The sequence below is a fragment of the Lycorma delicatula genome, chromosome 4, assembly GCF_047948215.1.
Source record: "Lycorma delicatula isolate Av1 chromosome 4, ASM4794821v1, whole genome shotgun sequence".
Taxonomy (NCBI): domain Eukaryota; kingdom Metazoa; phylum Arthropoda; class Insecta; order Hemiptera; family Fulgoridae; genus Lycorma; species Lycorma delicatula.
In genome coordinates this window covers 89,393,574-89,406,720 of record NC_134458.1, presented here as the reverse complement: position 1 = coordinate 89,406,720, position 13,147 = coordinate 89,393,574, and the positions used below count along the sequence as shown (strand labels likewise).

Here is a 13,147-nt window from a genome sequence, read left to right as displayed (position 1 = left end):
CATGACAAATTTCTATTTAAATAGTGTTTTAAGGATAGTTGAATTTTTTATTCCAAATATCGAATAATCTTGTTATTTAAGAAAAAAAATTGCAAAAGATGGACGATGAAAGACAGCAATAAAAGAAGATATCAAAAGAAATGAAAGAATTTATGCAGGAAACAAATTTACTTCATTATCCAGACATAGATTTAATAGTGTCAGAAAGAGTTAAAAAGAAAGAGCTTTTAATTATTTGTATGGATTGTAGCATTTATAGCAGCGAAATGTGAAGACGAGAAAGTAATAAAAAAGAGATTTTCAAATACATTATTATGGAAAAATGAAGTATTGTATTGACAGACATGGCACAATGTACCTGCTAAGGTCAAACTAATAATGATGAAGTAGTGAGTGTAAAATATTAAATATTTATACGTATTTCTTTTTTAAAAACAATTTGATGTAGACACTACATGACTTCCTTGCACGCTTATTATATTACATATACACATTTTTTGCTGCACTTCATTTAAACCTATTACATTTGGAAGTTAGAAACGATCATCCAGTTCTTTAATAAAGTGGACAGTACACAATTGCATTGTGATGGACACCACATTGCACCACATTTGTTTGTGGTATCCGTATCAGCATTTTATATTATGCGTAGTTTATATATGAATTTCGTTTCACGTCGCTCAAGTAGATATGTGCTGAAAGTGAGAACGTGTAGGATCAGTAACCATGCACACATCGGTTCGAATCCGACTTCATATATATATGAAGTTTTTTAATTGAAATATATTGAATTATTAATAATTATTAACCTCTGGTTGTAAACATTTTTGAATTAAAATGAAAAGTACATAACATTATATTTCACTAACTTCTGATTTTTTTCATATATTTTATTATTATTATTATTATTGAAATATTATTTATTGTTAACCAAATGACGACGTTTTTCCTTAAAAATTATTCAGTTTTGAAAGTATAATTGAGAAAAAAGATCAAAATTCTTAATAAAAAATAAAAGGTCCTAGTAGACTAATGACGTTTTTATCATTAACGTTTTATTGTATATAGAAAATAATTCTAAAAAAAAAATTACAATTTTAATAAAATATTAGAGTTCGATTTGATCCCCTTGCTCTAGAGCTACTCTTTATATAACATTTTTAATAACAACCACTACATAAAAAACAAAAAAAGTATCAGAAATTATGAAAAATTAAAAAAAAAAATTTAATTCTTAAGCCGGGTCCCATAGAATCCCCATTAAAAAAAAAGCAAGTTCACATGTCGCTATATTAACAGTAGATGCATTTGGCGTAAATTAAAAGACAAAAATTTTATTACCTTTAAAAACTAACAATATTCTAATACCGAGTACTTTGCTCTTGAAACCTTAATAACACAGTATTCAATAATAAAGTACGCTTTTGTGAATTTACTTACAGTAGCTTCAAGTTTTTGTCCGTTGGCCCAAATATCCAGCGTATCTTTCTCTAAAAAAAAAAAATGAAATAAAATAAAACAGTTTAACGAAGGAATACTTGTCAAAAATGTTTTATATAATAAATTTAAAAAGAGATAAATTTCTTTTTTAATTTACAAAAAAATAAACGGTAAATAACCTCACACCCATGCATCCAAACATACATTTTTTAAAAAACTAAACAGTTTAAGTACCTTAGAATAAGCCTACTGTTTTCCGACTTATCATCTAAATTCTAAGTTACAATAACATTATAAAAAACTTCTAAAAAGAAATATTAAATAAAACGTTAAAGAAAGCATTTTTATTATTAAAACACTCGTTGAGGCTACCCACTTTTAAGTGTCTCTAGAATAAAATAGAAAAAACTGTTATTAAAAAATATCATCAAAATATTCTGATTTTACCACTTATTTTAGAAATATTTAGATAAAATGAAAAAGTCATCCTTGTAGATTTGTGCAAACATCAATGTTGAGTTCACTATATCTAAATTACCGCCCGGCCGAGTGAAATATAAACTATATAAAAACCTTCCAGCGTCAGAATACTTATACTTAATACTAGAATGGTTATTAATAAATTATATTAACCAATTAATTTTTTTTTGTTTTTTAATATAAACGATATTCAATGTACATAAAAATTGTTTTTAGCAGAAAAAATATTTTCATTTATGTTATTTTTATTATTTAATATTAAGAAAACCGGATTAGAATTCGGTACATTTTAAGTCCAAATAGATCATACAATAAAATATTGAAAAAATAAATTTTTATTTTCGATTTCAGATAGATATTTTTTGAGAGTTTATAAATCTTATTTCAATTATCTGAATACCAGTGATACAAACTTGCATCAATATTTTACGGAGCAAAATCTGATTTTGTTCCAAGTATTTCAATGTTTAAAAAATAACATAATACACTGCAATTTCATTAATCCGAACTAATATTAATTCAAGGCCAGTTCAGATTACTGCATGTTTGAAGTTATAGAATAATATAACACTTTGGGTCTTCATAAAAGACTACAATACAAAAATCGAACAAAAATTATTGTTATTATTATAAAAATAATAAAAAGATTTAGTCACAAAGCGGAAAAATCTTTTACACGTATTTTTTTTTAACAAAAAAAAAAAAAAAAACGATGAACTATTTCTTTTGGTTTTACTTTCATCAATGTGATTTCGCAGTAAGACATAACAGCGTCAATAGCAGAAAATTGATGGAGGCGTTATTGTTTCACTCTATTCAAAAATTAATCAGTAACGGAACTTTTAAAAAATTTACAACATATAGAATTTTATTCCGGGGCTATTTCGTAAAATGAGTCATTTCATGATAGATTCAGTATCTGTGTGATAACACGCCTTCAAAAAGGAAATAACACCCCACAAATTAAAACTAGCTAGTTACTAGTTATAGCTAGTGGTAACTTGTAGTAACCAGTTGCAATTAGCAGTAACTAGTTGTAATTACACCTAGTTACAACCGCGGAACTTATTATAATTGTATGTAGCTGTAAATTTTTTTAGTATTATTCGATCGCCTGAATTACATTTATTAATCACGATAGTGCAGCGGTTTTGATCAATTACAATATTTTTCCTCGGAAACTTTAGTAAGTATATAGTTTCTTACCCTATTAAGATTATTTTTACTTTCAGAATAATAAACTGTAATAAATCGTACAATAATATTTTAGGTTACAATATTCTTCATTAAAAATAACTAGCAGCGTTATTATTATTTAAATTTATTTTAATCAAAGAATAATTTAAATCCGAAGAGTTCATTATTTCAATAGTTTTTAAATTACTGAACAAAAAAATTCTAAAAAATTATGAATTTTTTTTTTTTTTGTCTTCAGTCATTTGACTGGTTTGATGCAGCTCTCCAAGATTCCCTATCTAGTGCTAGTCGTTTCATTTCAGTATACCCTCTACATCCTACATCCCTAACAATTTGTTTTACATATTCCAAACGTGGCCTGCCTACACAATTTTTCCCTTCTACCTGTCCTTCCAAAATTAAAGCGACTATTCCAGGATGCCTTAGTATGTGGCCTATAAGTCTGTCTCTTCTTTTAACTATATTTTTCCAAATGCTTCTTTCTTCATCTATTTGCCGCAATACCTCCTCATTTGTCACTTTATCCACCCATCTGATTTTTAACATTCTCCTATAGCACCACATTTCAAAAGCTTCTAACCTTTTCTTCTCAGATACTCCGATTGTCCAAGTTTCACTTCCATATAAAGCGACACTCCAAACATACACTTTCAAAAATCTTTTCCTGACATTTAAATTAATTTTTGATGTAAACAACTTATATTTCTTACTGAAGGCTCGTTTAGCTTGTGCTATTCGGCATTTTATATCGCTCCTGCTTCGTCCATCTTTAGTAATTCTACTTCCCAAATAACAAAATTCTTCTACCTCCATAATCTTTTCTCCTCCTATTTTCACATTCAGTGGTCCATCTTTGTTATTTCTACTACATTTCATTACTTTTGTTTTGTTCTTGTTTATTTTCATGCGATAGTTCTTGCGTAGGACTTCATCTATGCCGTTCATTGTTTCTTCTAAATCCTTTTTATTCTCGGCTAGAATTACTATATCATCAGCAAATCGTAGCATCTTTATCTTTTCACCTTGTACTGTTACTCCGAATCTAAATTGTTCTTTAACATCATTAACTGCTAGTTCCATGTAAAGATTAAAAAGTAACGGAGATAGAGAACATCCTTGTCGGACTCCCTTTCTTATTATGGCTTCTTTCTTATGTTCTTCAATTGCTACTGTTGCTGTTTGGTTCCTGTACATGTTAGCAATTGTTCTTCTATCTCTGTATTTGAACCCTAATTTTTTTAAAATGCTGAACATTTTATTCCAGTCTACGTTATCGAATGCCTTTTCTAGGTCTATAAACGCCAAGTATGTTGGTTTGTTTTTCTTTAATCTTCCTTCTACTATTAATCTGAGGCCTAAAATTGCTTCCCTTGTCCCTATACTTTTCCTGAAACCAAATTGGTCTTCTCCTAACACTTCCTCCACTCTCCTATCAATTCTTCTGTATAGAATTCTAGTTAAGATTTTTGATGCATGACTAGTTAAACTAATTGTTCTGTATTCTTCACATTTATCTGCCCCTGATTTCTTTGGTATCATTACTATAACACTTTTTTTGAAGTCTGACGGAAATTCCCCTTTTTCATAAATATTACACACCAGTTTGTATAATCTATCAATCGCCTCCTCCCCTGCACTGCGCAGTAATTCTACAGGTATTCCGTCTATTCCAGGAGCCTTTCTGCCATTTAAATCTTTTAATGCTCTCTTAAATTCAGATCTCAGTATTGTTTCTCCCATTTCATCCTCCTCAACTTCCTCTTCTTCCTCTATAAAACCATTTTCTAATTCATTTCCTCCGTATAACTCTTCAATATATTCCACCCATCTATCGACTTTACCTTTCGTATTATATATAGGTGTACCATCTTTGTTTAACACATTATTAGATTTTAATTTATGTACCCCAAAATTTTCCTTAACTTTCCTGTATGCTCCGTCTATTTTACCAATGTTCATTTCTCTTTCCACTTCTGAACACTTTTCTTTAATCCACTCTTCTTTCGCCAGTTTGCACTTCCTGTTTATAGCATTTCTTAATTGCCGATAGTTCCTTTTACTTTCTTCATCACTAGCATTCTTATATTTTCTACGTTCATCCATCAGCTGCAATATATCGTCTGAAACCCAAGGTTTTCTACCAGTTCTCTTTATTCCGCCTAAGTTCGCTTCTGCTGATTTAAGAATTTCCTTTTTAACATTCTCCCATTCTTCTTCTACATTTTCTATCTTATCTTTTTTACTCAGACCTCTAGCGATGTCCTCCTCAAAAATCTTCTTTACCTCCTCTTCCTCAAGCTTCTCTAAATTCCACCGATTCATCTGACACCTTTTCTTCAGGTTTTTAAACCCCAATCTACATTTCATTATCACCAAATTATGGTCGCTATCAATGTCTGCTCCAGGGTAAGTTTTGCAGTCCACGAGTTGATTTCTAAATCTTTGCTTAACCATGATATAATCTATCTGATACCTTGCAGTATCGCCTGGCTTTTTCCAAGTGTATATTCTTCTATTATGATTTTTAAATTGGGTGTTGGCAATTACTAAATTATACTTCGTGCAAAACTCTATAAGTCGGTCCCCTCTTTCATTCCTTTTGCCCAGCCCGTATTCACCCACTATATTTCCTTCCTTGCCTTTTCCAATGCTTGCATTCCAATCTCCAACTATTATTAAATTTTCATCTCCTTTTACGTGTTTAATTGCTTCATCAATCTCTTCGTATACACATTCTACCTCATCATCATCATGGGCGCTTGTAGGCATATAGACGTTAACAATCGTTGTCGGTTTAGGTTTTGAATTTATCCTTATTACAATGACTCTATCGCTATGCGTCTTGAAATACTCCACTCTCCTCCCTATTTTCTTGTTCATCACGAAACCTACTCCTGCCTGCCCATTATTTGACGCTGAGTTAATTACTCTAAAGTCACCCGACCAAAAGTCGCCTTCCTCTTCCCACCGAACCTCACTAATTCCTACTATATCCACGTTTACCCTATCCATTTCCCTTTTTAAATTCTCTAGCCTACCAACCTTTTTTAAGCTTCTAACATTCCACGCTCCGACTCGTAGAATGTTATTTTTTACTTTTCTGGTGACCCCTTCCTTAGTAGTCCCCACCCGGAGATCCGAACGGGGGACTATTTTACCTCCGGAATATTTTACCAAGGAAGGCGCCTCCAAAAAATTATGAAATCATTCCTAAACCAAAAAGAAAATTTTTATCAGACTTATAATTTTCAGAAAACAACGTAAATTTTGTAAAGACAGATTACGTATGTAAAAACAATATTCAAATTATTCATCGTGCCTCATAAATAGGTTTAAATCTTTGATTGGCTGTAAGTATTTTATTTTCTGATTGATCGGGCTGAAATTTTTCTAAACAAAAAAAAATTCAAAAAATATAAATTACTACCTTTTGTTTTCACACGCAAAAAAATTCGGAATTTTTAAAATATAATTTTAATTTTCAATAGTTAAAAAATATATTTTACAGCGAGACAACTACAATTACCGACACAATAAACTTCAATCGGAAACAATCAGAAGTTGAAGATTTTTTATAATTGTAGAAAAAACACACGGATTAAGAATAAATATTCAAACCGAAGACATCCATATCTAGACATTCAGCGCTTCACAAACGACATGTAATTATATCTGAAAAGAATCCTCAAGATTTAAGGAATTTGTACTTTAATTATCTTCTTTAGTTCTTCTTCATTATTTTAATTATAGGATTAAACATGTTCCTTCAAGTAGCCCCATAAAAATTAGAGATACAAAAGTTAAATTGGCCGATCAAAAATTCATTACCTCGTCCAGTCCAAAGCTAAGGAAGTTAATTATTTTACAGCATTTTTGTAGTTTTTGCATAATGAGCCGATATTTTTGTAATACAGGGTTATCATAAAAGAATGGTGCGGTTTTGAACATGGTTTAAATTAAAACAGAATTACTTACAGTTTATGTTTTTTATTTTTCAAATTTGTCGTCTCAAACATTTATTTACATAATTAATAAATTTCATTATGTGCGCCCTTAGTCGCTCGACAAATGTCCAAACGATACTCAACTTCTCTCCAAACATTGGTTAACATTTCTTCGTTAATGGCTGTCATTGCTTCATTAATCATGTTTTTTAAGTGGTTTAGGTCGCGAATTTTTTGTGTATAAACAACGCTTTTGATGTACTCCCACAAGAAAAAGTCGCAAGGTGTCAGGTCTGGACTCCTTGGAGGCGAAAGTATGGGTCCTTGCCGGCCTATCCATCGATCACCAAATTTTTCGTTCAAAGCGTCCCTGACCAATGCATTGAAGTGCGGGGGAGCACCATCTTGTTGGAAATGAAGTTGATGAATGTTTTCGAGTTCATCCAGCTGAGGAAAGTAATAATCGGTTAACATGTCAAGATACACAACTCCATTAATTGTTTTTTCAGCAAAGAAGAAAGGTCCTATTACACGATTTTTCATCACACCACACCAAACATTAACTTTAGGCGAATCGCGTTGTTTCTCAATATTTACGTGTGGGTTTTCAGAGCCCCATATTCGTGAATTGTGTCTGTTAACACATCCATTCACATGGAATGTAGCTTCATCTGTAAAAATTATATCATATAAAAATGATTCGTTTTCACTTATTCTGTCCAACATTTCAACAGCGAAATTGTAACGTTTCACAACATCATCGGGGTTTCAATTCCTGCAGTATCTGGATTTTATAAGCGTGTAATTTCAGTTTTTTATGTAAAACTTTGTGAACTATTGATTTTGGAATACCTAATTCGACGCTTCAACAGGAGATGGACTTCCCAGGTCTTCTAATTGCCGATTGTCTAATTAGTTCAACCGTTTTGTCTGGTTCACTTGGTCTGCCGGTTGAATTCTGTTTCTTACCTGATCCAGTTTCTTCGAATTGTTTGAATCAACGTGTTATGTTATTTTTGTGTGGTGGATCTCTTCCGAATTCACGTCGAAACGCTCGTTGAACTAAAATTACGGATTTTAATTCAGATATCAATAAAACACATTTTGATTTGTCTTTATCGGAGAACATAGTAACTCACTAAACTCACCGCCACAACAATAAAAGAACTGACGTTGTGGTTACAACTGCTGATAAACAAACTTTTGGGTTGGAGGCTTTCAGGAATACCAATATATCACGTAGAAATTTCCCTACAATCTTCCTATGAATTTCTGAAACCGCACCATTCTTTTATGGTAACTCTGTATAATAGAATTCATCTCCGGAACAGTAAGACGCAGCATAACGCAATAATTTAATGCGTGTATGAACATATGTGTTAGTCATTATGGTTTTATCAGCTAAGTTGATAATAAGATAAAATATTATTGGCAATAACAGATTTATAATTAGAGAAAGTTTGTTTGTTTTTGATTAAGTTTCTTCTGCTCCATTAGAAGAGGGTTTGTGATGCCGTTAATGTCAGAATAATTAGAGTTGACTCGTCTATCGTTCTGTTACGGTAAAAGATGAACTCATCCGAAAATACAACATGAAGGTACCATTTAGAAACAGCTACATGGCTTCTAATAAAAATTCTGTCCATCTGGGTCATCTTCAAAGAACTACGGATAACTAATTCTTATCTCTTATGGAATTCTTATGTCTTGTGTTTTTTCTTTTCTATAATACACTGCACAAGTTATTTGATATCTTCTACATAAGATACTTCATTAGAAAGATACTTTTCTTGACGAATTGTTATGTTTGAAGACCGTAGTACAGAAGCACATAATTGCTTATTACCACAGAAAGATTCTCAAATGCTGTTGTCTAGGTTTCGGTTATTTCATACCCCCTCTTGATTAATATATCGTGTTTTTTAAAAATAATCTCAATAAAATTAATAAAGATATTAACTGAAACTATTTGATATTTTTTAATATGCAACAGTTTTCAAAAGACAGCCGCGTGATTAATAATACTGATGTCATCTGAGTCACAGATTACATCAGTATAAAAATGTATGATTTTATTTAATTAAAGCGTACGAGAACTTGTGATGTTTTGGAAGGAAGCAATTTTATTTGTTTAAAGAAATTTGATATTTTATTTTGTAGTTTTTTGTATCTCATTTTGATCTACAAATCGCTCAATAAATAAAATACTTATTGTCAGTCAAACACGTAAACCTTTTGTTGGATATTTTTATTTACATATACGAGAATATGCATATTTATATATATCACACATACTAAAAAAATTAATATTAATGTGTAATTAATAGTTGCAAACAATTTTAATTTATTAGAAAAAGTGATTCTTATTAAAAAAAAGCTTAGTTTGCATTCTAAAAGTTTAAATTCTGGGTATATTTTGTCACTGAATATTTTACTTCAAATATTGAAATATGTTACAAAATCCTATTGAAATTAAAAAGAAAAAATAAGTTAAAATAAGTTTATAAAAATAATTTGAGCTTGGAAGTTTTTGAAATGCTGTTGATCTTTCAAGGCTAAAATAGTTGGTATAATATCTACATTATTTTCAATTAAAAATAAGTGAGGAAGGAAGATTAAAAAAAAGGATTTATAACAAAATTTAAAATAATGATAAATTACCATCTGATTTTATCTGATTGAATGAAAGAAAATCTTTCTTAATTATAAATTTTTAACTTTTCTTAAAGAATTAGGATATAATACAAAATGTAATCTATTTAATGAGCAGATTTTACTCAAAAATGTATTTAAAACATTCTTTCTTAGATTTTTTCGTCAGCTTGAAATATTTCATCAAATATAGAAATTAATTAAATAAATAACACAACTATTGTTTTTGTAATTATAGAATATAAATATTCTGTTAAAATCGAAAAAAATGCTATTGTAGTACATTTTAATGATTTTAAAAGTACTGAAGACAAATTGTACATTTTATTAATACTTGTATAAATCAATATTTGTTTAAATGTTTAATTATAACTGCTATTATTTTCATGTAAATTGATACGATATTAAAAGTGTAATTTTCATTAATATTTACCGGGTGTTTTAAAAATTGGCCATATAACGTTAGTATAATGTATAATTATAGTAATCATAGTTAACATGTGTAATAATTTCTAATCCAGATTATGCAAAGTTTCATTTTTTACATTCGTATGTATTTATAAAAAATCGTGCAAAGTTAAAACATTATAAGAAAATATTAACATTATAGTAAAATTATTTCTATTCAAATTTTTAACCACTAAATTACGAGAAATCTTAAAATTGACATAAATTAGGACGGTAATTTGTAATATTACCAATCACTGAAACATTTACTTCAAGTCTATTTCAAATTTTTTATTGTCGTTTTTTAAACTATTAAATATTTATTTACTCTTGTTTTACTCATCATTCCGACATTATATTTTTCACTTATCAACAATTTGATCGGTCTACTGTTTTTCCATAGTTTTAATTTCTAAAAACAATTTATATAAAAGACTTCTTAACTAAATCTTTTAAATTTTATTATGCGTTCGCAATAGATTTAAAGCACGCTCTACGTAAAATTTTCATTGAGAAGGTGGTAATAATAATTCTTACGCGTGGTAAATTTTTGAAGTGTATATGTTAATTAATTGTATTAATTATTAAGCTGCCCAGCTTAATTTTTAAGTGAAAATGTACATTTATATTAACGTTCAGTTAAGCTGAAAGCAATTATAAACAAAGAAGGTTTTCTCTGATTGGCTGTGATTTAATGAGTGTTGCTCGATCCAACCGAACAAATAATTAATTCTGTGATCTGAGATCAACTTAATTTTTTTGTTATAAACAAAATATAATTTTTATAATCTGTTATACAGAGAGTTCAAAAAGTGAAGCAAACTTACGGAATAATGTTTCCTTCTATTGTTGCAGGTTTAATTGAGGAAAAACGGGTTACATAATGCAGCAGAGAATATTCATTGTCTCCCAATACATCAGATGTACCAGTTATGCTCGTATGCAGAATGCCTTCACAGAAAAGTACGGTGTGGATGCACCAAACAAGTCCTCCAACAAGTTCCAAGAGACAGGGAGTGTGGCAGATGTAACCAAAAGCGGTCGACCAAAAATGCTAAAACCAAAAATGTTGATCAACGTGGAGCTGTATGTTCTGTTAATCCTAAAAAGTCTGTACGACGCCTACTAGCCACTGGTCTCTCCGTCGGTAGTGCTCACACGGCATCGAGCAAGTGTCTAAAGATGCAATCATACAGAATTCGTGTTGTTCACGAGTTGTTACCTGCAGACAATGGAAATTGTGTAGCTTTCTGTCAGCGGTTCATGTCATCTGTAACGCTAGATGGGGAAGAACTCTATGATTGGTTTCGGTCTGACGAGGCACGGTTCCAACGCGATGGATGGTGAATGCACAGAATTCGCACATTAGGTGTACGAAAATCCACATCAGCTGCACGAGTCTCCTCTGAACGGACAAAAAATGGGTGTTTGGCGTGCAATGTCATGTAGGCGAATCTTCGTGATATTCTTTCACGGAACAGTGAACATTGAGTGCTACATACAAGTGGTGCAACAATCTGTACACACTATACCTGGAGATGGGCTAGAGTACACGCGGTGTTAGTAAGACAATGCTACGGCTCGTGTAGCCAACAACTCTATGACTTTCTTGGATCAGTGTTTTCACGGAAAAGTGATTTCAAAGGGGTTTTGGTCCCTCGGTCTCCTGATTTATCCTCTCCTGAATTGTTCTTGTGAGGAAACCTTAAGGATGCCGCTTATTAAGCTCATCCTCAAACCGTTCCCGAATTTCAGAGCGAAATCGAACGATGTGTAGCTGCAATTCCTTAACAAATGTTACAACGTGTTTAAGAGAATGCAGCGTCGTATTCAATTATGTGAATCGCATGATGGAGGTCACTTTCAACAACTATTGTAATTTACTCATTTTTCCATAGGGCCGCGACACTTTTTGAATACCCGGTATTATTTATTTTAAAATCGATCATTATTATAAAATTTTTAGAAAACAAGATGTGTGGGATGAGACGGTTCACCAACAAGCCGTGAAATTAGTACTGCATTATTTTGAATTCTTATCTACTTTTAGTTTAATTACCCTTTCAGTTTCATTTCCTTTTCTTAAATTTGTGCATATGTGTGCCCGTATTTATGTATCTACATACAATACAGTTGTATACTTAAGAAAAACTTGAATAGTTACTCACCCAGTACTACTCTATATAAGTTATCGGGTAGTTGTACTAGCCAAGTACAACATGTTTTTGACTGGTTCTCAGTAAATTTCTCCAAACTCTTGCCGTCCACTACAAGTGAATATTCGTAAGAAAATCCTCCGCTTGGTTCGACACGAACAACGCATTTCGTTTTACCGATATTAAAAGGTTCATCACCGACGAGTTTAAACATCCAGTCTTTTCGCAATATCTCCTAAGAAATAAGATAAATCGTGATTAAAAGTTATCGTAAAAGAAACTTTTAAGGTATTTTATTTTTAAAATATCACAAAATTACTTATTTAATTCTTAACTGTTAATTTATTTTACGACTTTTTTTACAGTTATGTTTTTCCACAGTCATCCTTATGTAAAGTATCATTAATTTTTAATAATATTTTAGGCTTTTTCGATATATCTTGTTTATATTACAATTTGCATTTTTATGATCGACAATGTTCAGTAAAAAAATATAGTAAAATTAATACAATTTTTTTTTGAAAACACAGAAACAATATCATACGATCAATAGTTTGAACTTTGACGTATCATTTGGTAGACGACCAGTAAAAACTGAAAATGTCAAAAAAATAGAACTTTAAATGTCATATCTATTTATTATTTTAAATAAGATTAAATTACTTTACATAGAACTTCCAAAAGATCTTTTTAACACGGTAGGATCCGAATAATAGGTCGAAAAGTGAGTCATTTCCTTTGATATTTAAAAAAAAAATTAATCATATATATAAAGAATAATTTAGATTAAGAGTAACAGTGCAAGGTGAAAAGATAAAGATGCTACGATTT

General features: G+C 30.6%; 1 protein-coding gene across 1 annotated transcript in view; it reads right to left on the bottom strand.

Moving 5' to 3' along the window:
• Window positions 1–13,147, bottom strand: part of LOC142322901 (fas apoptotic inhibitory molecule 1) — a 29,836-nt gene that overhangs the window by 9,445 nt on the left and 7,244 nt on the right. Inside the window, exons 3-4 of the mRNA XM_075361991.1 lie at window positions 12,329–12,551; window positions 1,441–1,490 (exon numbers count right to left, since the gene is read on the bottom strand). Of these exons, the coding sequence (XP_075218106.1) occupies window positions 1,441–1,490; window positions 12,329–12,551 (273 nt within the window). The remainder of the gene's footprint in view (window positions 1–1,440; window positions 1,491–12,328; window positions 12,552–13,147) is intronic.